Here is a 27,307-nt window from a genome sequence, read left to right on the forward strand (position 1 = left end):
GCATTAATTACCGGTAATCTCTCTCCCTCCTGTGAGATAACAGTCAAAATCTTGTCATACTCTGCTCTGTCAAATTCAGCTTCATTGACATTGTCAAAAACTCCCAGAAGATGTGACTGAAAAAAATGTTTAGAAAAAATATTTTTGCAATAAAAAATCATGAGAGAATAACTAGTAACCTACAAACCTTTATTAAGATATTAAGAAACCTGTCCTAATAACCTGCATGTTAATTGTGATTGTGAAGTAAATTCCTAAATTGTCATTTTATAGTGTACAGCAGCACAAAGTAATGATTTTATTCTGAACGTCAACAGATATGAAACACTTTTGTAGCATTTAGAAAACCATTTTTATTATTATGGGATGCCTGTTCAAACATGCTCTTACCTGAATTGTGTGAGAATCACTGGCTTGTCCAAGAATTTCCAAAAGAGCCGGATCAGACACAAAGAAGAACCGCGGGAACAGGAGCCTCTTTTTTTCCAGGTAGCTGTTTAATTAGGAATGGAATATCGTCAGCACTGAATGTGTTGATATAATTAAAAAACCTTTCCCTCAAATCAATGTTTTCATTTTTTGGGGGGTGATGTTGGGTGAGGTTATTGTAAAATACCTACCCAGTAAGAGATTTTTGACAGAGCTCTAGCTGTTTCTGAAGATCTGACAGGACTTGGCCTAAAGTAGGATCGTCCACGCAGCACTCCACCACGTTTGGGACCTTCTTGGCTCGCTTCATGACCCTAATCCAGGAAATGTCAATATCTTGGAATCGTTTTGCTTCCTGTAATCAAAGACAAATTTACATTTTACAAAAGGAAGGATTCCAATTGTATTTTTCTGAATATAAGGGTAGAAAGCATGAGCAGCACCTGGGGTAGGTCTTTGGCAATGTCACCTCCAACAAACACAGCTTCCAAATAGATCCACAGGTTTTGCACAATAATCCATAGTTCAATAGTTTCTGAAGCTGTTGAAAGCTTCGAGACCCATTCCTGGATCTCGGCTTTGTAGAAGGCACAGTACCTGTGAAAGGCAGAGAAGGACTGAGACGTCACAGATCTTGCTTCAATACCGACTCAAAACATTTAAATCACATAATGGCAATTAGTTTTCCCAAAGGGTCATGGGAAACTCTGATTGTTACTGGTAGTCGGATCATTGGCTTGACAAAATCTTTCCAAAACTATATCTTATAATAAACTTTTTAGCAGCCGTTGGTAACAGCAGTCATTCTAACAAAAAATGAGACATGCCATGCTGATAACTGAAAATTTGGATTATCTTACTGTAAACATTTCATTTTTAGAAAAAGGAAATGTATCAAAAAACCAAATTTATACCAGCAGTTTGATCTCCAAAAACAGAGCCAAGACTTTTCAGACTAAATCTGCACCAATTTAAGAATTTGGATTCTGATAACAGTCTCTGTGTTCTTTAGCATTTTGGGCTCATCTTTAAGGTGTGGCCATCTGCTCTATTGAGACTCTGCCTAACAGGATTAACATCTTAATGGCATGTGAATGATGTCTTCATTTAAGTTGTGAATAACAAACAACAAATATTGCATTCCAAAATGTATTCCTAAATTTATGTGCACATTGATATTGAGATATGTATTGTGTAGCCCTTACTTAGATATCCATGTTGTGTTTGAAATTAGTCTCCTTTTTATCATGAGCCAACACTGGTACACACACTAGCTGCTATTTTAGCCACCAACATGGAGAACATGTGGTGAACTTGCAGGTGAAAATATCAATTTATGGGCATAGCTAAATGGCCAAATGTGACCCTAAAATGTCGAGATCTGCATAAACTCTATACTAGAAAAAGTATTTGTGCTCTTATCACTAACAATAAGTTGTTTGTAGTTTCACAAAGTTGAAGGCTAAATGCTCCTTGAATACTGAATCTACATTTTCAGGTGGTGTTTAATGTCTTACCTGTTGCTCAACAGTGAACCCAGCACCATCAAACTGTCCTCCAGGATGGTAAGAATCTCTGTTGTCTCTGCACCTTTCAGTATTAGCTCTCCTCTATTCTTGAAGGTCATCAAGCGTAGAGTCTGACCAGACCATAGCTCTTTTACTTGTGACAGCTTGGCCTCAATATCCTTTTCCTTTACAGCTGATATACAGATATCCTGGAAATACCGCCAAGCGTATGAGGTAAGAAACAGATGAACAGATACAACCTTATAGCTAAGAATGAAGGAAAAGTAGGTTTATCCAAACTGCCAGCAAACCTCAATATCATCCTTGTAGGTCAAAAGAGGGGCCTCCATGATGTTACACAGTGTAAAAGTAACAGAGTCTACTTCAAAATGGTGTCCAGTCAAGGATGCGATCCGATCCCAGTGTCTGCGATTCATAGATTTGTTGGCCATCATTTCAAGCAGAGGGCATGACTCACTGAAATTATCAATGGTCGTCTTTAGGTTTGAGAAGGCTTGCCATTCCTTTAGCGCTTTGGGGAGCTTCCGACACCTACATATATAGATACACTGTCTGAATACACTGAGAATGTGAGGGAACATAACAGCTTTGGCACATTGGCAACTGTAGTAGTAAATACTCCACCTATTTTGTAAGTCCTGAAGCTCTGTATTGATCTTCTCAATATCCAAACATGTCCACAGAATTTTGTAGTACCCATCAATCTTGCTCATCACTGCATTATACAGACCATAAAGTTTTTGGAGGAGATCAAACTCTTTCCTACATGAAACATTTAAATATGTCAGTCATTTCATAGCTTTGAAAGGCTGAATGCATTTTAAATTATGCATTGTAATACTGTAACTAAAGCATTCTTGGAAATGTATTTATGTTAATAGTAAGAAAGCTTGACCAACTTTTTCACATGCAGGCTGTTATAGTCTGTAACTGGCAAGCCAAGGAGCTGCTCTGCAGAAGTATAGGTGGTGAATTTTTTCCATAGTTCTTCAAATCTTGCCTGAACGAAAAACATTTTTACATAGTAAATTTAAAAAAAAGCTAAAATCAGATTTAACACAGCTGAATACTGCTAAGTAACAAGGAATACAAATTATATTCATATAATTAAACAATATTTCTTGTTATCCACCTTATTCCCAATGGTGCAGATAGAAGATATATTATGTTATTATTAACTATATCAAAGCAGAACCTACAGCAAAGGGGTTTGTTTTGGTTTCTAAACAACTGTATTTTTGATATTTTCTTCATTTTGTCTGATACAATAGACACACACCAACCGACATATCCCTTCAAATGTGTCGTTATGCTGTTTGTGGCTCCCTCTTAAATCAGACAAAGCTTAACCTGCAGCTTCAGCTGGTGTGTGTTAAAGACTGTTTCTTCGATCAGTGGATTATTATCCATCGGTTACCGACAGACAAGGAACCAAGGCGAATGTGGCTAAGGAATGTAATTTAAAATCAACCATCAAAAGCCCCCAAAGCTTTACCGTTTTTACTCGTAAACTAAAGCCCAGGGAGGATGAAAATGCTTACCCCACTGTTTGGATTACGACCAACCATTTATAAAGAAACTGCACTGCTGAGACCATTTCTAGTTTTATTTTAGGGTAACACAAACAAGGAACACAGTTATGTTCTTTTATGAAGTGTAATAATTCATTAGTGCAAGATGTTGTGCTCTTTCTCTCCCTGACAGCAATCTCAATGATAGTACACCGTTTAAGATGTAAAACTTAATGTTACCATTTGTTTTTTACCTGTATTTTCATTACAAGAGGCTACATGTCTACATGTAAAAAACTGAACTGGGAGTCTAGAGAATTGAAGCAATATATCATGATATAAGAATAAGGTGGATACTAACATATAGTAGTTTTCTTTTTTGCAACAGGAAAAGAAATGTTCTAATCTCTAAATAAGATAACTTCCTACATCTTTTCTTCATATTCCAAATAAAAGCATTAAACAAACCCAAAGGCAACATTAGTCCTAATTTAGGTGAATGTGTCACCTGAAATACTTGCAGTCGTTGGCTAGCCAATTGTGGAGATATTCCTTGAACCAAAGGACCATCCTAAAATGAGAGACCAAGAAATATCATAGTGTAAGAATTTTTTTTATTTTTATTGAAAGGTATTTTAAAAACCTAAAGTTTAAATATATACAGATTACTTACAGAATCAAATTGTTTCATATAGGTGTCAACATCCTTTTTGAAAACAGTAACACTCTCCAGAAGGTCTTGTTTGAATTCGGGCTGCATCCGGACAAGCTCAGCCTGGACTGATCTCTGAGAAAATAAAGATTTTAAGTCCAGGAGAAATTGCATTATAACATTTTAGCAAAAAATAAGCATTGTTGTCCTAATAATACTAACGGCTTTAGACTGAAGGTTTGTGTAGAAACTGCTCAGATTGTGCACTTCCTCAACTTCTCTTTGGGTCACGTCTGCTTCACATGTGGTCAAAATGTCATAGGCTTCCTGTAAAATATTTTCATAACAATGACTAAAACCGTCATAAATTAGGCATTTTTTGCTTCATCATATCTCAGAGCCTAAAATATGCGTAATATTCTGCATGTGTGCATTTTTAATGTTCTCCCTTTTGTTCTTTATCTAATTTGCTTCTTGTCAATAAATTCTATACCATTGAGAATCTGGTTTATTTCCCTTTATTTGGCTCCACATTTGTAGGCAAACAATTTGTTGGTTGAGCAGCATAGTTGAACATGCGGATTCCACTCATGAACATTGATAAATTCTCTCTGCCAATGCCAAAAAACTTATTCAGCTATTAACTCTTGTTTGGTGTTGTTTATTGGCTTTGATGGAGGAATTCTAAGAAACCAGACATGCTAGAAACTATTTATTCATTTTTAACAATAAGGGGCATCATCGTAGTGAGTGGGAGAAACCTATACAGCCACAACAACCTTGCATAATCTCCTCATGTTGGCCACCAGCTTGGTCACACAGTGCTGTGGGATGGCATCCCATTCTTTAAACAGCATTATTTACAAATTAGCCATTGTGATTTGTAATGGTCACTCTGGAATAAACAACACATCCAAGCTGATCCCTCAAGACTAGAGTGGAGATGCAACTGTGAAGCCATCTACAAGAAGGGACAGAGCAGACTGTACTTCTTGAGGAAGCTTAGGTCCTTTGGTGTTTGCAGCAAGATGCTGCATATCTTCTATAAGTCTGTTGTGGAAAGTGTGATCTCTTCTACCATCATCTCCCGAGGAAGCAGCATCAGAACCAGGGACTTAAAAAAGCTCAACAAGCTGATAAAAAAGGCTGGCTCTGTTCTGGGGACTCCTCTGGAACCTCTGGAGATCATTGTGGAAAGACGGATTCTTCATAAAATGAAGAACATTATGGAGAACTCTGAGCATCCTCTTCATGAGACTGTCCTACAACAACAGTGTCTTCAGTCAGAGGCTTCTTCAGATCTGCTGTAAGACGGAGCGCTACAGGAGATCCTTCCTGTCCACAGCCATCAGCATCTACAACGGCTCTTTGAAGAAACCTACATAATATGAGCTACAACAACATTTAATTTCTCTTTGGGATTAATAAAGTATTTTTGAATTGAATTGAATTGAAGTGTTCAGTTGGTTTGAGGTCAGGACTGCAGGCAGGTCATTCTTCTCAACCTGCATATTCTGCTGGTTTTCTCTGATAAACCCCGCTCTGTAGGGAGAGCATTGTCATCTTGGAGGATAGAGGTTGGTCCATTTAAATGGCACCGATTGTAGAATCTCAACTTGATGTCTCAATGCATTGAGATATCCTTGTTTTTCCATTAAGCTAGATGCTCCCCAACACCATCACACTGCCTCCACCAAACATTGTTTGACATTGGCAGAGAGGATTTGGCAAGTTTGGCACCATTTAAGGGGAAATAAAGAGACTTTTCAACAATATAAGATTTATTCCCAAAGACATTGTTACAATGACAAAAAAACAAATCCACTAAATACGTTTCCCTACTTTTTGTGCTAAGTGCATATTACTATAAAAAAGCTAATGTTGCTGGTCATACCTTAATGGAAATAAGTGTCATATCAATTTGTATTTCTGCATCCCGAAGCCTTGATAGGGTACCCATTGCCTGGCGCGCACCTTCCAGATCTGCCACCGGATTTGACAGCTGTGCACAGTATTTGTGGGTCTGTATGGCGATGTCAATCTTTTTCATTTTGTACTTCTCTTTCAGGTATTTGCAAATCTGATTTTTCCAGGCTTTGGTCTCGGCTGTCAAGGCCTTCTTCAAAGTGCCTAAATTCACAATAGGACATTTCTCTAGAACATGAATTCTTTCCCCTAAAACAAAAATCTATGTTGATTTAAGCAGAAAGTAAATATTAAACTAACGGCTCTGGACTGGACCCAAATGTGAGAGATTTTAACATTTGTTTAGGTGTTTTTTCATTTATTTCTAAGACCTAAAAAACTGAAGTGACACACTGTTGCACTTCTTTAAGATTACAAGAGAACTTTTAAATTAACTACTGTTTACAGGCATGAATGCATACAAATTTGCATAACAGAATTTAGCAAATTTCAAAAACACAGCTGCTGTATCAAAAATAAAATGCTCAGTGTTAAAAGTCTGGGTGTTTTTCCTTTACAAAAAGATGATGTTTTATGAACTTTCACAGAGCTGATGGGAGATATTATGTTTTAGTATTGGTTAGAGGCATAATAGACTGTCATGTGTCACTGGTTAAAAGTGTCATCCTATTATCTGGTTGCCTTCAAATTACTAGATTAAAGTGCTTTGGAAAATTCTCATAAAAAAATTACTCATGGCTTAAAATGAGTTTTATATGTGGATTTCTCAATATAATCTTGTACATCTTATAATAAAAATATACACTGCTCAAAAAAATAAAGGGAACACTTAAACAAAACAATATAACTCCAAGTAAATCAAACTTTTGTGAAATCAAACTGTCCACTTAGGAAGCAACACTGATTGACAATCAATTTGACATGCTGTTGTGCAAATGGAAAAGACAACAGGAGGAAATCGATTAGCAAGACACACTCAATAAATCAGAATCAGCTATATTGCCAAGTTTGTAGATACAAACAAGGAATTTGACTCTGGTACACTTTGCTCTTTTGTTCTGTTTTTGCATTACAGAATATACAAATTTACAATGTACAATATACACATATATAATAAAAAGGTGCATTTGCAACATCTGTATACTGTTGTTCTGTACTCTATTGAATGTTCATCAGAGAAACAGCCTGGGGGAAGAAACTGTCTCTGTGGCAGCTGGTTTTAGCGAACAGTGCTCTGTAGCAGCGGCCTGAAGGTAAAGCTCTGAACAATTTATGTGCAGGGTGTGTGGGGTCTGCAGAGATTTTAGCAGCTCTTTTCTTGACCCTAGACCTGTATAAGTCCTGGATGAAGGGAAGGTCAGCCCTGATTATTCTTTCTGCATTCCTGATTATTCGTTGCAGTCTGCACCTGTCCTGTTTTGTGGATGAGCCAAACCACACTGAGATGGATGAAGACAGGACAGACTGAATGATGGCAGTGTAGAAGATGACCAGAAGCTCCTGTGGAAGGTTGTACTTCTTGAGTTGCCTCAGGAAGTACAGTCTCTGCTGGGTCTTTCGAACAGTGTCTATGTGTGAAGACCATCTCAAGTCCTCAGAGATGGTGGTTCCTAAGAACCTGAAGTGGTCCACGGCCGATACAGTGTTGTTGAGGATGGTGAGGGGGGTGTATGGGGGTGGTGTTCTCCGAAAGTCCACCACCATTTCCACAGTCTTGAGTGGGTTCAGTTCAAGGTAGTTCTGACCGCACCAGTGTACCAGCCGATCCACCTGCTGTCTGTATGCAGACTCATCACCGTCCTGGATCAGTCCAATGACAGTGGAGTCATCTGCAAACTTAAGGAGTTTCACGGACGAGTCCGATGAGGTGCAGTCATTTGTGTACAGGGAGAAGAAGAGTGGGGATAGAACACACCCCTGGGGGCTTATTGATCTGGATCGGGAGAAGATGCTCCCCAGTCTCACCTGCTGCTGTCGGTCCGTCAGGAAGCTGTTGATCCACTGACAGGTGGAGGCTGGGACGTTGAGCTGGGTGAGCTTCTGGTGGAGGATGTCTGATATGATGGTGTTGAAGGCCGAGCTGAAGTCTACAAACAGGATCCTGGCGTACGTCCCTGGGTGGTCGAGGTGTTGCAGGATGTAGTGTAGACCTAAGTTAACAGCATCATCTGCCGACCTGTTTGCTCGGTAAGCAAACTGCAGGGGGTCCAGCAGGGGGCCTGTGATGTCTTTCAGGTGCTTCAACACCAGCCGCTCAAAGGATTTCATGACCACAGACATCAGGGCTACAGGCATGTAGTCATTTAATTCTACGATGGTGGGTTTCTTGGGAACTGGGATGATGGTGGATCGTTTGAGGCAAGAGGGGACCTCACATTTCTCCAGTGACTTGTTGAAGATCTTTGTGAAGATCGGAGCGAGTTGATTTGCACAGGCTTTCAGGCATGATGGGGAGACGTTATCAGGTCCTCCAGCTTTCTTTGTTTTCATGCGCTGAAAGAGCCGGTTTACATCTTCCTCAGAGATCTTTAGTGCAGGCAGAGGATCTGAAGGTAGGGGGTTGGTTGTTTTACAGGTCAAATTTGTTCCTGAATTGGGATGTGGAGGGGATGATTTGAGTTGTGAATGGCTTCTTGTCATGTCTGCAGTAGAAGCCATTCAGACGGTTGGCCAGGAGACGACTCTGTTCAGGATGGGATAGGGGGCTCAGGTTTCTCAGACCGGTCCATACAGCCGAAGCATCACCAGTAGAAAGGCTGTTCTTAAGCTTCTCACTGTACCTTCTCTTGGCTGCTTTGATCTCCTTTCTTAGTGTGTTCCTGGCCTGCCTTTACCGCGCCCAATCTCCACTGCTGTGGGCTTCTTCCTTTTCCCTGCACAGATTCCTGGAGTGGTTCTGCAGGTGGGGACCACAGATCACTTCTCAGTACCTATGCTTTCTGGCTGATGTCTTGGTCACTTTTGAATGTTGGTGGTGCTTTCACACTCGTGGTAGCATGAGACGGACTCAGCAGGACCGCTACCTCCCTCTTTGTGCAAGGAGGAACAGGAGGAGCACTGCCAGAGCCCTGCAAAATGACCTCCAGCAGGCCACAAATGTGCACGTGTCTGCACAAACAGTTACAAACAGACTTCATGAGGATGGTATGAGGGCCTGACGTCCACAAATGGGGGTTGTGCTCACAGCCCAACACCGTGCAGGACGCAAGAGAACACCAGGATTGGCAAATTTGCCACTAGCGCCCTGTGCTCTTCACAGATGAAAGCAGGTTCACACTTAGCACATGTGACAGACGTGACAGAGTGTGGAGACACCGTGGAGAGCGATCTGATGCCTGCAACATCCTTCAGCACCGGTTTGGCAGTGGGTCAGTAATGGTGTGGGGTGGCATTTCTTTGGAGGGCCGCATGGCTCTCCATGTGCTTGCCAGAGGTAGCCTGAGATGAGATCCTCATACCCCTTGTGAGACCATATGCTGGTGCGGTTGGCCAAGGGTTCCTCCTAATGCAGGACAATGCTAGACCCCATGTGGCTGGAGTGTGTCAGCAGTTCCTGCAAGATGAAGACATTGAAGCTATGGACTGGCCCGCCCGTTCCCCAGACCTGAATCCGATTGAGCGCATCTGGGTCATCATGTCTCGCTCCATCCACCAACGTCACATTGCACCACAGACTGTCCAGGAGTTGGTGGTTGCTTTAGTCCAGGTCTGGGAGGAGATCCTTCAGGAGACCATCCCCCGTCTCATCAGGAGCATGCCCAGGCGTTGTATGGAGGTCATACGGGCACGTGGAGGCCAAACACAATACTGAGCCTCATTTTGACTTGTTTTAAGGATATTACATCAAAGCCTCCCTGGTAAGGCCTACGCCAGGGTATTGGAGAGGAGAGTCCGGCCAATACTCGAACCTTGGCTTCAGAAGGAGCAGCGTGGTTTTCGTCACGGCCGTAGAACACTGGACCAGCTCTATACCCTCTACAGGGTACTCGAGGGTTCATGGGAGTTTGCCCAACCGGTCCACATGTGTTTTGTGGACCTGGAGAAAGCATTTGACTGTGTCCCTCGTGATGCCCTGTGGGCGGTGCTCCAGGAGTATGGAATCGGGGTCCCTTTACTAGGGGCCATCCGGTTTCTGAACAAGCGGAGCAGGAATTTGGTTCGCATTGCCGACACTAAGTCGGACCTGTTCCCGGTGCATGTTGGACTCTGGCAGTGCCGCCCTCTGTCACCGGTCCTGTTCATAGCTTTCATGGACAGGATTTCTAGGCGCAGCCAAGGGCCGGAGGGGGTCTGGTTTGGGGACCAGTGGATTTTGTCTCTTCTTTTTGCAGATGACGTGGTCTTGCTGGCCCCCTGTAGCCAAGACCTACAGCATGCGTTGGGGTTGTTCGCAGCGGAGTGTGAAGCGGCTGGGATGAGGATCAGCTTCTCCAAGTCCGAGGCCATGGTACTCGACCGGAAAAGGGTGGCCTGTCCTCTTCAGGTTGGAGGGGAGTTCCTGCCTCAAGTGGAGGAGTTTAAGTATCTCGGGGTCTTGTTCACGAGTGAGGGGAGAATGGAGCAGGAGATCAGCTGCTGCAGTAATAGTGACACTGTGCTTGTCCGTTGTGGTGAAGAGAGAGCTGAGCCAAAAAGCGAAGCTCTTGATTTACCGGTCGGTCTACGTTCCTACCCTCACCTTTGGCCATGAACTTTGGGTCATGACCGAAAGAACGAGATCCCGGATACAAGCGGATGAAATGAGCTTCTTCCGTAGGGTGGCCGGGTACTCCCTTAGAGATAGGGTGAGGAGCTTGGTACTCCGGGATGGGCTCGGAGTAGAGCCGCTGCTCCTCCACATCAAGAGGAGCCAGTTGAGGTGGCCCGGGCATCTATACCGGATGCCTCCTGGACGCCTTCCTCGGGAGGTGTTCCAGGCACATCCCACCGGAAGGAGGCCCAGGGGACGGCCCAGGACACGCTGGATGGACTATGTCTCTCGGCTGGCCTGGGAACGCCTTGGGCTCCCCCAGGAGGAGCTGGAGGTGGTGTCTGGGGAGAGGGACGTCTGGGCGTCTCTGCTGTGTCTGCTGCCCCCGCGACCCGGTCCTGGATAAAGCGGAAGATGACGACTACAAGTACATCAAAGTTGGATCAGATTAAAGTGTTTTTCCACTTTAATTTTGTGTGTGACTCTAAATCCAGGCTTCCATTGGTTAATAAATTTGATTTCCATTGATGATTTTTGTGTGATTTTGTTGTCAGCACATTCAACTTTGTACAGAACAAAGTATTCAATGAGAATATTTCATTCATTCAGATCTAGGATGTGTTATTTGAGTGTTCCCTTTATTTTTTTGAGTAGTGTATTTTTTATTTTTTAAAGGCTTCCTTACACAGTGAATTGTGATCAAACTGGGCATTACTGTCCCCATTATTACTTATCCAGTGAACTTAAGCTATATGTCAGATATAGTCTAAGACAATGTACAGTAGAAATATGAAAATATTGACAAGGAAACAAAATTTTACCCAGGCGATTACCTAGTTCTAAAACACATCATAACTAGTTTACCTGTTGACAGTTCAATAGACCCAATATGAATGACAGGTCTAATATCATCAATTTCCAGCTCCACAGAGTCGTAGTGCTGGATTTCAGACCTTATTTGCATCAAGGATGGGTTGTTGTCCCCAAATTCCTTTAAAAAAAACATTTAGTTATTCTATTGAAAAAAAAAACTATTCTGATTAAAGTTCTGGAAAGTTTTATACAGGTTCACCTGAAAAAGGGTAATATGGCTAATATGCTTATGTTCAGTGCACTGAACAGTCAGCTTCTTTAGCAAGTCAGCAGTCTTAGCTTTCATTGTGTGTGCCAAACTATTTCTCTATTAACGTTACAGTTTTTATCGCTCTTAAAGTGCTTGTGGGACGGTTTTCTCACAAATTAGGAAATAAAAGAAAACATCTTAATATTGAAGGAAATGGGCAGTAATTGACATGATATTAGGATTAAAGACGTGATAAAAGACAATTATGACACAAAATAAGCATATTTCGATGTTACATTTGCAAGTCCAAAATGGCCCGGAAATGATGCGATAGGGGAAGTCTCCGGTCATTCATTGTGTGAGTGTCAATGATAAACTGTTCAGGTAGAAGCCAAGTTGCATTAAAAATAGCATTAATATAGTGAAAAGGTGCATTTCTGGTGGTGGAAGCAGTACTACAACAGAAACTGTTGGTCTGCACTATTTTCCTGCAGCGAAAAGGATGAGTGCTGCCTGGATCAGAGTTGGAGATGGGCTGATCCCACCAAGCACAGCCAGTTGTAATTGGAGTACTTCTCGGCAAACAGCTTCGGACAAGAAACCTCTGAATTGGCAAGAAAAATTATGTCAGAGGATGGGATATCGAAGGAGAATGTTGCAGAGTCTATAGCCACGCTGTTCAGAGTATCTGATGTGAAAAGATCGCCAAAGAAAAGGTTGTTGTTTGCTGTTGCTAAACGGATCAAGGCTCAGCAGGTAAGAACACTTGTCACAAAAGTACATTTAGACATCGGCAGTTATGGTTAATATTTAAAAATCTGTTTTGAATTTTCATTATTAATAAAAGATAATCCAAAATTATTCATTATTATTTATAGAGCTCTCAAGTTTAATGAAAAGTTCAAAGTGAGATTATGTCTGCTGGTGTTGGAGGAACTACAAATTATAGACGTTTTGGCCGCAGTTGTCCCTCTACCTCACTCTGTTCTCCCAACTGTTTTATTGAGAAAAAAGTCTAATTCCTTGCTACAAATAACAAATATAAATAATGATAACTGGTTAATCTAATAAAAGGACAGATTTAGCCAAATACATAAATAAACTTATGCATTTGACCCAAAATGCATAAGTTTTTGACATTATTGTGGCTTTAGTCTAACAGAAATGTTTAAAGAAATCTACTTATGTTTATTTAGCTGAAGAATGTAAAGCATCACTGATTCTGATAGCTGTTACATGAATGTGTGACCTAAGTCGAACTTAATTGAGAGGGTTACCAACAGAAATCCAGTGTGTTAATCCTGAAATTGTGTGTTTATGATACTTTTAAGTTTGCTTTGAGGTTTAAACCCTTTTCTTTTCAGTGTCAGGATGGTCACATGTTGATAACAGCCATCACAAAATGTAACCTTTTGCATTTCAGGGGACATTCATTTGTTAGTGTTCAAATTATAGTTTGAATAGTCTGAAGTGTCAGAAAGTTAGTTCTGATCACTAAGAATTAATATCCAGTATGATCCCATTTTAATAAAACAAAGGACAAAGATTTTAGGCAAATAAACATGTCTTAATAACTAACTACATGAAGTTAAAAGGAATGCAACAGTATAAAATACTGGGCCTCCTCCCGGTGGGACATGCCTGGAACATCTCCCGAGGGAGGCATCCGGTACAGATGCCTGAGCAACCTCAATTGGCTCCTCTCAATGTGGAGAAGCAGCAGCTCAGGTTTGATGCAGATTACGAGTATGAGTACTGTAATCTACATCATAGAGCCTAAATAGGAATGGTATTTTTACTTCAACCGTTAACACAAAGGGTTATTATATTCAGACATGTTCATATTTCAGGTGTGATGTATATATTTTTATAAAAGTGTATATTTTGAGTTCCAAAAAACAATAAATTTTTTTAACTGGCTGAATATATAATAGTTGACAATAGTTTGCTAAAATTGTATTTCTGATCACCAGTAACACTGTTGAAAACACGTCTTTATACAGGAGATTACCTGAATTTTCCTGATTTTTGCCTGAAAAGCCTGTGCCATAGACCTCTGTCTGTGTCGGGGGTCTGGTTTGGGGATCTCCCCCCCCCCTCCTCCTTCCTCAACTTTTTTTGCAGCTCGGAGTTCTCTCAAGTGTGAACTACTTTTATATGTTTCTGTGAACTGATTCCCACAGTAGCTAATGGCTTTTCTACACACATCATTTGGTGATGCCCTTATCAGCTACAGCTAATAACGTCCACAAAGCGCTTCTCTTTCTCTCCGCCATCAAGGGCTGCTGTCAGTGCCGGCACAGCAGGGAGGGGAGGGGAAATGAGCCGAGAGAGGTGCGCAGGTTGCACAGAGAGAGAAGATGCGCTCCACTGAACTCCAAAGTAAATCGAGAAATTAGGTGGAAGCATAGAAGAGAATCTGAAACTAAAGTGTCGATCTCACCATGCTAGTATCAATCCGATTTTGATCCCGATTTGGTGTTATTTTTCAGCGTCAGGAATGTCATGTGTGGTGTGTGAAGAAAATGTGTGCCTCACGCTCATTGCTTAAATTGCTTAATCCAGATATTTTTGTGTTTTTTTCTACAATGATTGTTCAATGAGTGCAGCGAAGTAATATTTGTTGCTTAATTGGTGCATTTAATGTTTAATTGCTCGACTTATAATACCTTAGTTAACCCAGTAACTGATCTAATTGATCTAATGTTAACAACTGCTTATATATAGATGTGTATATATAAATATATGTGTGTATTTGTTAATATAGCAAGATCTAGTCCATCGTGAATTAATTTTTCCGGATGTTGTGCTCGTTCTGTTTCTTGTTGGTGTGGTATCATTCATGCATGGTGACTCCAGGCGTGCACCGGCCTCTGGCAAAAACAGACTCAAATTAGAATCAGATGGCCATCCGCACGCCGCAGCACTTTCTTCTCCTGACTCTGTTGCGTTTCTGATAGTGACTGAAATGTATCTAAAGAAATATCAGATTCTTCGCTGCTGTCTGTGTTGATGGCCATTGTAGCAGCAGTCAGTTTACATGCTGGGTTCCATAAAAGAGCGCAACAAAATCGCAAAGGAGTAGTCTGGGAATGCCTTTTTAGTGACATTTTTGACAATATATCAACAACTGTTCTTTCGGTGGCATGAATTCACTTTTTAAAATATTTTATCAATGTTTCCTTTTCATAAATGTAATTGGATTTATCATGAAAATTTGATGTCAAAAGCACTTTAAGCATTTCTCTAATTTTCTAAGACACTAGGTTATAGGTTTTTACTAGCTGTAAGCCATAAGGATCAAAATTAACAGAAACAAACACTTAAAATATTGCACTTTGTGAAATTAATCTGTATGAGTTTTACTTTGTGAATAGAACTACTGAAATAAATGAACCTTTGAATGATATTCTGATTTATTAAGATCTGCTTGAATATGATGGAAAACAAACCTTGACTTTCAGGTTCTTGTCCACTTCCCATATCATCTTGAAATGAGTGAACTGCTCCAGAACAGCAGATGCTAATGTCCTTTGAGAACTGATGGCAGTTTTTAGAGCAGCAACAGCATTTTTAATGTCCTTGTGCTCAAGAACAGAATGAAAGAAGTAGTCTTTTTTGCAGCATGTACAAAAGGATAAAAAACAGAAAAAGCACACTATTAACCAAATGTTACATTGACAAATGCAAAATAATAAAATCATATAAAATAAAAAAAACAAAAATAAAAAACTATAATAATAATAATAATTTGCAAAAATATTTGCATATGTTGTTGTGAACATATACAACGGATCAACAAAACATAATGCATGTGTGGTGCATTTATTTAAAATTTGTGGGTGTACAAAAACTGTTAAATGTACACAAATCACGTTTTTTCAAAGAAATGTGAAAGAATGGGTAAATTTACTGCAAATACTAAACACTGAAAGTGTTTCATTGTGAACAAAAACTATAAGTATATATTTAAGAGATAATAACTGTTTATTTGCAGGTAACGTATGTTCTTGGGTTTGACACATGCATTCTGCCAGTGTGAGGTTTGTGCGGAAAATCTGTCTGTTTTGCCTATTTTGTATTTCAAGCAGGTTGTGAAATCTTGTGAAAGAATTTGTTTACATGGAATTCTGAACTAGGTAAGCTTGTTTCATACAATGGGGAAATGCTGAAAATGTAACTTGATGCAATCAACCATCCACTGTTGCCACATGCTTGCTCTGGAGGAGGGATTGCTGCAGCAAATGGTTGGGTTTTTCTTGAATGGAAAACTTTTTATCAGTGTGTGTAATAAACAGAACTAAGCCTTATTGTATTATAACTAGAACCGAACTGATATGTATTTAATCAAATCTGTATCTGTCTATATAATTGGACTGAATTAACTATATAATTTAGTAAATAATTTGGATGTTTAAAACGAACACACGTTCGTTATTGCTTGGGATATATGTTGTTTCTGCCAATTTATGCTGTTAATAGCAAACACTTTGATCATTAGTTACCTTCCTGAGTATAATCACAGTTGAACTCTTGATGCCATGCAATACACCTGTTGACTTCCAGCACAGAGTGAGTGAGTTGATTTATGCCCTGTTGGATCTCATCTATACCGGGAATCATTACCTAATAAACACATTTTAAATACGGAAAGATTATTTTACCAGTAATGTCTTGAAACTATAATATGTATGTATTGCATCTATAGCTTAACTGCAATGGTAAATCAAACTGGTAAGAAAAAGGAAACTTACCACTTTTGGTTTATCAAGTTGGACTTCAGATTTGATCAATGGCACCATCTTTGGACCAGGTTTCCGCTTCTTGAAAGTACTAAAGTTACCATTTATTAGTGTTATTCTATAAGTAATTGATCATTTTTTTCTGTGCTACTAGTCTGTTTTTTAAACACAGACATACTTACCTAGTGACACAGATTCTCCTTTTAAGGATATCCAGGGATAACTTAGTGGTTCTGACAAGGGCTTCGAACACTTTCATACTGAAGAGTTCGTAAAGCTTCTTAAACTCCTTTAAAAAAAAGGTAATTCATCACAATATGACGTGCTCTAATATACTGAATACAGAATAAAATAAGTTTATTTCCAGAGGGTAAGCAAGCATACTCTTTGGAAGTTAACCGATGTATGTTGTCCTTTCTGTTCATCAGTGCCACTTAACACAATCCCTAGCTCTTTGATTGCACTTTTAATGTGACTACATCTGATATTCAATGTGTTTGCCCACTCTCGACAAAGATTCTGAAAAAGGTAAAAAAAAATCAAACAATAAAAAAACAAGTAGTAAACTGCAAAACCAAAGTAAGTGTTACAAAATGAGCATAACTAAAAATAAAGGACAACCATCCAGTTTCTATAAGGAGTTACAGTTCATGCCTTATTAAGGACAAGATCCTGCAGACACAACGCTTCATCTTCCGGGAGCTCAATCAGCGCTGTCTCTGAGATGTCCTTCAGGACATCATCAATTTGTTTCTTGCAAATATCTTGTACCTAGAAAATTGTAGTGGAATCATAAGGGACGCTAGAAAAGATCATAATTATAGTTGTGTGAAGTGCAAGAAAGTTAATCATTTCTATATGCAATATAGAAATTAAGATTTCTGTTGTCAAAAGATAACTAGTGTAGTTTTAATTCAAATGCTTAAAAATATTTTTGTATCATTTAAAATTCTGTATCTGAAAATGCCAGGCTGCTAGCTCTTATCTTCAGAAATGTACCTTATTTACAAGGTGTTTGAGCTCAGCCAAAGCAGTGTCAACATTCTGGAAGAACTTGTCCAGGATGAAGGATGACCACGTCACCCACAGTGACCCAAAGCAAAGGGCAGCATGAACCTAATAATTTAGCACCAGTGTAAAAGCATTAAAGAACATTAAAACATTCAGGCAATGAAAAATAAAACAAACATTCACACTAACTGTAGCAAACCTTATATTTGCTGGTCTACACATTTTCCACCTGCTTACAGGGTTCCTACATATTTTTCTATGTAAAAATTCTATATTATTCCTGATTAAATATTCACAGCTTTTAGCTCTTCATAGTGAAGGAATGAACAAATACAAAAAAGGAAGGAATTAATAACAGATGGAAGGAAAAGGTAGGACACAAAGAAGGAAGGAAGGAGGGGGGAGGAAAGAAGGAAGAAAGAAGGACGGACAGACAGACAGAACTTGGGAAATATCAAAATTATGTGACAGTGTAAGGCCACTGAATTTACATAATGCTTACCTTTTTCTTTTTTGAAGCTAGCAAGCTGCTGAAGTCTTCACATATGCTGTTACAGATGGATTCATATTCTTCCAAAATTGTCTAAAAAAGGCATTCAAGTCACTTAATATTGTGTTCTTATAATAATTGCTTCACTAGATACTGCAGTGAAATAGTTAAAAAATGTACAGTACCTTAAGTCTCAGGTGATTGTCATGTAACTTCCTTTCCAAATTGAGAAGAGCTAGAGCCTGCTTTGGAACTTCTAGACCCATACTTGACAAACACTTTGCCTCCCGAATGACCTCATTTATTTTTGGATCAAAGTTAACAAAAAACCTGTTGGTGTTAGGTTGATGTTCCAGCAGAGTATGGTTTAGGACTGTTACGAAGAACAGAGAAAGTAATTATCAAGTGCCTAACAAATATTCCAGTATTTGCTAGAAACAAATAACCTACTGTTTTCCAGCTTGGTAACATCCTCTATCCATGTCTGATATTGAAGACATTCAAACTCTACCAGTATGGTTGCAGTTTTATTGTACATTTTGACCACTTTTTTCCCTTCGGGACTTGAAAGAGCATTTGAGTTTTCCTGTAAAGAAAGAAAGACCAATCAAAAAAATGGAAATGCACAATTTCTATTAATTATATCAATTTTGACTCACTTTTATGTAAAATATGGGTTCCTCTATCTTTCTAAAAAGGTGCCTGACCCAACCAATTCTGCCAGCCACTGGAGGCATGTTTCTAGCTATTGGAGGATCCTGTTTCTCTTCGTCAAAGAGCTACAAGCAAAGACGACAAAGTTGTTTTCATTCCATCTAGGTCTCTTTTGTCAGAGACTTTAAATTCAATTAATCTAGAAACCTTTTTGATGCTTTCCATTTCTGATACATAGCGCTGAAGAACGGAATGCAAAGTGTTGGAAATTTGTGTGTCAAGACAAGGAAGCTTCAGCTTCTGAAAGCTATGCACAAAAGAAATGTTTTAGAATTATATGACATTTTTAATTATTACAATAGAATCTTTACAATAAAACACAATGAACTTTACTAACCGCGGTAGAAGCGCTAAAGCTTTCTGAGATGAGAAGATGTTTGAGAAGCATGAATTCATAAATTGCTCGACTTTGGTCTGTAGACATGGACAAGAAGAGTTTTAAATGTTCATATAGTTTCAGCTTCAAGCTGTGAAACTACACTCATCTGCTCAGAGAAATATACAATATCAATCATCCTTCGTTGTTTTGATACTTCATATTGTTAAAAATGTGGCTGTGTAAAGTAGTTAACCTTAGTCATGTGTATAAATCTGTTAATAAGTCCCTATTATAAAAGGAGATCTTAACTTGATTACTGGCGATTCTCAAAAATTTGGCACAACCAACTACTGATTTGTGTCGGTGCTTGGCTGGGTCACTTCAAAACTTCCAGTCGGAAGAAACTTGATGGTAAAATTAAAAGATGACTAGTATGAATAATTTACGGCTCTACTGCATGTAAGACCATATCCATAATGTATATGTAAGTATAAGTTAAAAGAGAAAAACTGTGGAACAGACAAACCTCAATGAGACTGATTTCAGCCATAAACTTAATAAAATCAGTTTCAAATTCAGTCTTCTTCGGATCCAACATGTCATACTGCTTCCTTGTCAAACTCAAAGATACATTCTGGAATTGTCTGGCAAAACTCTCAATGCCTTCAATCTTTGACTTCCGAAGAGATTCAAATGTCTTGAAGACTGTGATTATTTGTTCGATCTACAAAATATAATGAATGTGTTGTTAGTCTTTTTAGGTCAATATGGTGAAAGTGATTTCTCTTTAGAGCACTTTTTCCACTATCCTCTTTGGCTATCTCCATAATATCAGCTTAAAAGGTAGAAGTTACCTTTTCAAGTCTTTTGCAGAAGTTCTCAAACATGCCAAAAATCTGCCTCTCCGAAACCTCAAAGGAATTTTTCCCGGGGTTTCCCGTCACCTGTCTCCGTGTTTTCTGGAAGCAGGACTGATACTCCTGAAACAAAGTTATGCAGTCCTACCCAAGATAAAGGAAGAACAGAACAGGCAACAGATAAGGCCTGCTGAAGTCAAACCTAAGCAATTTAAAGCACACACATTTAGAAAATATCGGCATCACAATCACCTGCATTTTCCTGATGAGGCATTCAGCATCTTGGTCCCATATGAAACTCTTGCCCTGGTCAGTAATATGTGCTCTGCATGCTGTAACCAGTTGATTTGTGACCTGGAGAAGTGTACATTGCCAATTCACAAAGTGAATTGGGTGGGTTTTTTATTTATAATAGCTTTATTTAAAAAACAACAAAAATCTTTAATAACAAGTGATGCACTTACTTTAATAAACAGTGCTGGAATCTTTTCATTTGTATCGCGGAACAGTGGAACACGGTGAACTAGTTCAATGACACTGATAAGACTATGCACACTTTTTATCAGGGAATCCTGGAATCATAAACAACTTATAATACGGGAGTATTAAGTACACATAAAAGAGTTATGACAGGAATGTACATTTGTATGTGAAAGAATGTCTAATATAGAAAGATTTATGTTTTTGTTTTTTATTTAAGACAAATGTGGATTTTCTCTTAGAGATCAACAAAATACAATTTCAAACTATTTCTTGAGGTTATTTGTACATCCAATGAAACATTTAAATTTCAAAACATTTGTGGTCTGGCCAGTAGAAAACAATTTATTGAAGATATTTTCATTCAGTGCTTCAAAAAACAAGCTTTACCTCTTCATAATTTTTTTAATACATACCGGGTCACTGTTATACAGTGCATGCAGGACTTTCTCCAGTGTGGACAGGAATTTTAAATAGTCTTTGGCTTCATTTACACGATCTGTTATCCTGTTATCCAGCTCATGCCACACCTGCATGACAGTATGGTTTGTGTTTAAAGGGTATGCCAATTTATTTATGAAAGTTCTTTTAGGGTCAAGCTAAAATGTTCAGTTCTGTTAACAGAAATACAGTTCTCTTATAGAAATACACTAATGCAGAGATACCCTTCTCAAGTAACTGACACCCAGTTGATTTTGTTTGCTCACTTAAAAAATACCCATCTAATTTCCTCGTAGCCTCAATTTAATGATGGAAGACAGAGAGCGATCCAAAAATACAGAACAAAACACTTTATTTTTACAGTAACTTTCTGACCCTTTAATTTTTCTCTCTTGCCTACTTCAAGATTCAATTGACTCAGTGGACCTTCTGTACGACTGAGGTCTGGAAGCTCCATCCCTGAATGTGCTTCATCAGCTACTACTTTACTGCCCTGGTAGTATATGTGTTGCCAGGTTGGTAGACCCATTCATGACCCATCTTCAATCTTCTGAAGTAAAAAGTTTACATTCGAGATCTTATGGTACATGGCCCTGTCTATAGACCCAAACTAATTGACCAATATCTAATTTTTTTTTTTTTTTCAAAAAACATAACTTTGAAACACAGACAACTTTACACAGTACAAAACATTTTACCCTAGACTTAACCTTACTATGAGTACCTTTATCATTTTGGAGCGCTGGATATGGAGCACCATTACAACAGCCTTGCACTCTTTACTTTTGGTGTGATTGACGATGGAGGTGAATTGTAAATACTTCTTTTTCCAGTATTCTAGCTCACTCAAAGGTCCTTCGTAATCTATTTTCCTCAACTGATCATCCATTGTCAGGACCTGATCATAATGAAAGTAAAAGACATACAATAAGTCGGGGTTGGGTCAAAGTTTTATGGGGCCTTAAGAAGAATTTATTTTGGGGCCCCTTTTCCTGTTAAGAACATTACAGTCACTAACAGCGTTTCAGTACAGATTCGGTAGAACCTGGGTGAGTGGGTCAACTTTAATTGGCTGAACTTAAAAACAATGGCAGATAATTGGTTATTATTTGCGAAAATGTATTTGTGACTGAGCTCAAAGACAAAGACAAGATTAAACCCGTAGCAACAGACTGTAACTATGTTAACAGAATCAAACAATGAGGGCTTATTCATAAACCTTTACCCAGTGAACTTAACAATTCCATCCACCCATCCATCCATCCGTTTTCTATATCTCCACTTCTTCCGTACAGGGTCACGGGGAGAGCTGGTGCCAAGAGGCGGGGTACATCCTGGACACGTTGCCAGTCTTTTGCACGGGAACACAGAGACACACAGGGCAAACTACTATGTACACACCCATTCACACCTAAGGGCAATTTAGTGAGACCAATTAACTTAACAATCATGCTTTTGGACTGTGGGAGAAAGCCGGAGTACCCAGAGAGAACCCAGAGAACATGCAAACTCCTGCAGAACAACCCCTGGCCGGCAGTCGTACTCAAGATCTTTTTGCTGCAAGGCAACAGTGCTACCAACTACGGCACTGTGCAGCCCCCTTCAAATCTGAAATGTAAATTTTGTATGTAAACAATGGAAAAAATGTTAAACTTTAATTTATCAAGCTGAAACAGTATTCTCATTAATTACATTTTAAAAACGTTTAGATCTTGTCAGAGTCTGAGGTTGTTTTGGACCAAAATGCAAACAGGGACTAGGGCTCAGCATGTTGTAAAGTAAGATCAGTTTCATAAAGGCTCGTAGTCAGCACTTACAAGATCGCTGGAGAATCCGACGAATACCCTGCTAGCACAATGCAGGGAAACACAAGGAGCTCGAGGAGAGACGTAACATGACAAGGCTTGCATGATGTGAGGAACCAGTAGAGAACAATTAACATAGACCAGGTTAAATGCAGGGAGTGGAGGAGAGTGGACCAATGAGAAAAAAGCCAAGGTGATCTGATGATTAGTGAAAACAGGTGCAAGAACTGGCTGTGGAGACTGACGGAATGGTGGTTACTATGGTGATTAATGCTGAGGAAGGCAGGGACACGAGGAACTAAACTACACTGAAAACGTAAACAAACTAGAAACCAGGAAGTGGGAGACTGGGTAAGAAAGAGACAATAAATACAGAACTAGCAGGGGGAAGCAGAGAAAGCAAAGACCTAAGATAACAGCTAACATAAAAAATAAATGGAAACTAAACCTAAGAGGAACACATAATCAAATACAGTTAACGGCCAGGGAGGAACTACAACATAAGAGACTAACACAGAAAACTATACTAGAATTAATAAACCGGGAAGGACAAATAAATATAAAGAATTAAACGGGAGGGAACTCTACTACAAACAAGGCTGGGGAGAACAACTAATATTAAGGAAAACCAACAACTAAGTAAACAATAACAAAAGGGGATCTAAGGACAAGGGAGGACGAACCACTAGAACTAAAGGTGCAGAAGTACAGACATAACTAAACCAAACACCAGGATAACAAAAGGAATAACTAAACATAGGAAAACTACTCAACATAAGGAACAACAACTAAACAGCAAAACAAAAACAAAGTCAAACTGGCAGATCCTGACAGATCTATGGTCTGTGTTCAGTAAAATTATATAAATTCTGACTCACTTTCATGTAAATGTTCTTTATTCTATTTTTATTTTATTATATTGTAGTTTTCATAAGGCAACAAGGCTGTGTAAGACCCTTTTTTGTTTTTGATCAGTAATTTTCATATCCCTTTTCCATAAAAATCATAATACTTTGTTTGTTTCATCAAAATAAAAGGTTTGGTTAATTAATAAACAGGTTAATAACTTCATAGTGACATTATTTTTGCATTTTATGATTAGTAAAATGAGTTTTCAAGGCCTGTGAGTAGTTTCAACCTGTCAGTTTTGGCCCATTTGGTAAGCAGTTTGGACACCACTGGTCTACTCTAATATTATCTTTCTGTAACCTATAACATCTTTCATTGAGTTCAGCCACTACAGTTACTAATCAATTAACATTTAAAACACAGATTCATGTTGTAAAATCCAAGATAAATTTTTAAAAATACAAACCTCTTCAATTTCCTTGCACCACTGACCCAGAATTTCTTCCAGTCGTTGCAACATCGCAGTGTTAGCAGCTGCAGCTTTCATCTCATCAACACAAGTCAGTTTGGAAAAGTCGACATCTGACGCTGTGCTCAGATGAACAACACCGTCGTTTCTCACCTGGAGATCTAGTAAAACAGACCAAGTAAAAGAATACACAAATTACTCAAAAATAACAACTTTTAATTTGTGTTTGAGTTTTAAAATTCTTCAACAAACAGTACATACATTTTCCCCTAAATATTGACACTTAGTCAACTTAAAAACATTATGCAGTGAAAAATGAGGAAAAAAAGGTCCTACCATCAAGAGAACTCAGAAAATGTTTGTAGTTATCCAGGAAGTTCTTTTTAATTTTTTCTCCATGTCTCGACTGGTCCAAGGCACCCCAGCTTTCCTGTGTCTCAAGAACTGGTAGCAGAAATGCGTAGGCATCCCTTATTCCTTTCAGGAGGCCATCTGTGGCATCGATCATTGAGAAACAGACTTCCTAAAAGATATTCAGAAAAAAAACCTGTCAGAAACAGACTTTTATTTTGGGAAATTAAATTCAAAATGCACTTTTAGAAAAAGGAAGGGAGTGGTAAAAAGCACGGCAAGTTTATTTGCATAGCACATTTCAGCAACAAGAAATTCATCGTTATTTACATGGTGAAAACATAAGATAAGAAAACAAAAAAGGGACATTGCCGTGGCATAATAAAGGAAAGTAATGAATGTCTCAGTTAACAGTTTTGTTCCGGAATAGTGGCGCATAAAAATGCTGCTTCTCCATGTTTGTTTTAATAAACACATTGGTTCTACTATTATTTAGTTTGGTACTACAAAATAGTGAATGATTGCAATAATAATGTTCTAAACCATGTGATACATTCAAATACACCTCAAGCTCTCTAACCTTTATTGAAAATAGCTGAGAAAAATTCTTCACTTAATGTATTTCATTACTTGATTGTCAGATTTACACAATATAGAGAAATACACATCACACAAAAAAATAAAACAGTTACAGGAAAAACCCATCTTACATCTTACCTCATGTATTTTTTCTGGAGTTACAGGAACATCCACTCTTGTCCGCATGAAATAGCAGCAGACGCCAGTCAGACAAGTCTTGGCTAAATCAGCTAAAAATAGCCTCTGTACTTTCTCTCTTGTGGCTTGTCCAGGATACGTCCGGCCACACTCTGAAATTACATGCAAAATGCGTGACTGAAAACTAGGATCATTTAAATATATAGCTTAAGATTTGCAAAGCTCTGTAAAACAAACTTTTTTGCTCTAGTCGGATTTAAGCCTGACAGTCTAGAATTCCAGTCTTCCTGCATGTAATCCTACCTGTTCCAGGGACTTCACACTCCTGGTATACAAAGGAGATCGTTTTACAACCTCCAGCACCGAAAAAGTGATCAAAAGCAGCCAGCTATACCATAAAAAACAAGCAAAGAGTGGTAAGAACATTTCCATAACACACAACATACAGTGATGCCATTATTAAATATCTAACTCAAACCAAGAAAATGAAAGAAAAGTGGAAGGTAAAATTTTGTTCTTGTAAAATTACTTTCATGAAAGGTCTTATTCCATCTAACCCTAACTTTAAAGTGTAATGGTAATAACATGCACACAAAACAACATTAAATCACAAATGTAATGTCATAATAATTCTTGGTTTCACACTGCTTGAGAAAGCTGTCTTTGGATAATTTAGCATCTGCTTGTGTTCAATAGGCAAGCAGCTCATTATCGCTGCCAGCCCTCTCACATTTGAAAGACTGCTTAATAATTGAAGCATTAAATCCCTCCCATAACACAACAGACCCACGTTTATGAAGAGAATGTAGTGTAGATAAAAACCTATGCACTACATCACAAAATGCATGAGGGAACGAGGGGTGGAGACACTGCAAAATGAGTACAGCTGGGTATTTAAAGTTCCACTTTCTGCTTAACTTGTACTCAACTATACACATTAATCTTAAACATAAAACCATCGCAAAGACCAACAATAAAAATACTCTCCAAGTCAAAGGACAGCTGCAGTGATTGAACTACTGTCAGCGCTGGCCCAAGGCATAAGCGAACAAAGCCACTACTTAGGGCCCCCAAACCATCAGAGCCCTTCCATAAATGCTTGAATTTTAACCAGACTAGATTTAAAATTTTTGTTTATTGAGAATTAGAATACTATTAAATTTGATTTGATGGCATCCGCACAGATAAATTAAAAGACTTTTAAATTGTCTAAAAATGCATGAAAACCCATTTGCGTCCACAAAGATGATCTACAACCCGGGTGCTAATCGGATTGCATGTGTAAAATCAGTGGAACAGTGGGCGAAAACGTTTTAGCGTGCTTTCCTTCCTGAATGAGAAAAACATACGATTATAACCTAAATGCGCAATTTTATGGGAAGGGGATATGCAAATGTAGTACCTTTCCCTCTGCAATGTAATTCATCAAACCTGAAACAGATTGTGTGCAGTTTTTGTGTCTATATTTATCATGTTTGAAATGCAGGTGCTAACTGTCATGCAAAAATGTCTGCTGTCACTGTGGCGAGAAGGAGGCATAAAGTAGTGTGCAAAGGTTTTATGCAGGTGTGAAAAAATGCTGTGAACAAAGAATGCTTTCAGAAATATAAATGATGATTGTTTATTTTTATCAATTTACAAAATGCTAAGGGAGCGAACCTAAACATACAGCCAAAGTCATTAAAAACTATCTTCAGCGTAAAGAAGAACAACAATTACTGGAAGTGATGGTATGGCCCCCACAGAGCCCTGATCTTATCGTCGAGTGTGTCTGGGATTAAATGAAGAAAGCCTATATCTACAGAAGATTAGTGGTTAGTTCTCCAAGATGTTTGAAACAAACCTACCAGCTGACTTCCTTCACAAACTGTGTGCAAGTGTACCTAGAAGAATTGATGCTGTTTTGAGAGCAAAGGGGGTCAAATATCAATTTGATTTAAATTTCCGTTTTGTTCATTCACTGCATTTTGTTGATTGATGAAAATAAATTATTAACACTTCCATTTTTGAAAGCATTCTGTTTACATTTTTTCACACCTAAAACTTTTGCTCAGTACTGTAGATATAATGACGGAGAGACAGAATCATCTGTGTATGTGTCAACAAATTTGGGTTGTCAAAAATAAAAAAAATAAAAAAAGATGAGAATAAGGGTGGAAAAGGGTGGCTTGTCCTCTTCAGGTTGGAGGGGAGTTCCTGCCTCAAGTGGAGGAGATCAAGTATCTTGGGGTCTTGTTCACAAGTGAGGGGAGAATGGAGCAG

At 38.7% G+C, this 27,307-nt stretch overlaps 1 protein-coding gene across 3 annotated transcripts in view; it reads right to left on the bottom strand.

Moving 5' to 3' along the window:
- The window catches only part of LOC124874372 (dynein axonemal heavy chain 8-like), a 71,021-nt gene that overhangs the window by 34,974 nt on the left and 8,740 nt on the right, over positions 1 to 27,307 (bottom strand). For 2 of the 3 annotated variants that reach the window (XR_007039784.1, XM_047375712.1), the window contains exons 4-39: positions 25,349 to 25,433; positions 25,046 to 25,197; positions 24,314 to 24,500; positions 23,975 to 24,138; positions 21,579 to 21,752; positions 20,830 to 20,943; positions 20,398 to 20,505; positions 20,186 to 20,287; positions 19,931 to 20,077; positions 19,603 to 19,800; positions 19,095 to 19,171; positions 18,905 to 19,004; positions 18,703 to 18,822; positions 18,494 to 18,629; positions 18,229 to 18,416; positions 18,056 to 18,136; positions 17,542 to 17,658; positions 17,197 to 17,313; positions 16,927 to 17,061; positions 16,725 to 16,831; positions 16,555 to 16,633; positions 16,306 to 16,426; positions 15,253 to 15,413; positions 11,602 to 11,728; positions 6,016 to 6,251; positions 4,344 to 4,448; positions 4,143 to 4,256; positions 3,978 to 4,040; positions 2,858 to 2,958; positions 2,583 to 2,720; positions 2,249 to 2,489; positions 1,947 to 2,146; positions 873 to 1,026; positions 621 to 784; positions 391 to 493; positions 12 to 116 (exon numbers count right to left, since the gene is read on the bottom strand). Coding sequence is in view for 2 of the 3 variants with exons in the window: in XM_047375712.1 (XP_047231668.1) it covers positions 12 to 116; positions 391 to 493; positions 621 to 784; positions 873 to 1,026; positions 1,947 to 2,146; positions 2,249 to 2,489; positions 2,583 to 2,720; positions 2,858 to 2,958; positions 3,978 to 4,040; positions 4,143 to 4,256; positions 4,344 to 4,448; positions 6,016 to 6,251; positions 11,602 to 11,728; positions 15,253 to 15,413; positions 16,306 to 16,426; positions 16,555 to 16,633; positions 16,725 to 16,831; positions 16,927 to 17,061; positions 17,197 to 17,313; positions 17,542 to 17,658; positions 18,056 to 18,136; positions 18,229 to 18,416; positions 18,494 to 18,629; positions 18,703 to 18,822; positions 18,905 to 19,004; positions 19,095 to 19,171; positions 19,603 to 19,800; positions 19,931 to 20,077; positions 20,186 to 20,287; positions 20,398 to 20,505; positions 20,830 to 20,943; positions 21,579 to 21,752; positions 23,975 to 24,138; positions 24,314 to 24,500; positions 25,046 to 25,197; positions 25,349 to 25,433 (4,821 nt within the window). In the remaining variant the exon portion in view is untranslated. The remainder of the gene's footprint in view (positions 1 to 11; positions 117 to 390; positions 494 to 620; positions 785 to 872; positions 1,027 to 1,946; positions 2,147 to 2,248; positions 2,490 to 2,582; positions 2,721 to 2,857; positions 2,959 to 3,977; positions 4,041 to 4,142; positions 4,257 to 4,343; positions 4,449 to 6,015; positions 6,252 to 11,601; positions 11,729 to 15,252; positions 15,414 to 16,305; positions 16,427 to 16,554; positions 16,634 to 16,724; positions 16,832 to 16,926; positions 17,062 to 17,196; positions 17,314 to 17,541; positions 17,659 to 18,055; positions 18,137 to 18,228; positions 18,417 to 18,493; positions 18,630 to 18,702; positions 18,823 to 18,904; positions 19,005 to 19,094; positions 19,172 to 19,602; positions 19,801 to 19,930; positions 20,078 to 20,185; positions 20,288 to 20,397; positions 20,506 to 20,829; positions 20,944 to 21,578; positions 21,753 to 23,974; positions 24,139 to 24,313; positions 24,501 to 25,045; positions 25,198 to 25,348; positions 25,434 to 27,307) is intronic. The other variant, XM_047375713.1, reaches the window with a different exon arrangement.

Source organism: Girardinichthys multiradiatus, chromosome 9, assembly GCF_021462225.1.
Source record: "Girardinichthys multiradiatus isolate DD_20200921_A chromosome 9, DD_fGirMul_XY1, whole genome shotgun sequence".
In the NCBI taxonomy this organism is placed as follows: Eukaryota; Metazoa; Chordata; class Actinopteri; order Cyprinodontiformes; family Goodeidae; genus Girardinichthys; species Girardinichthys multiradiatus.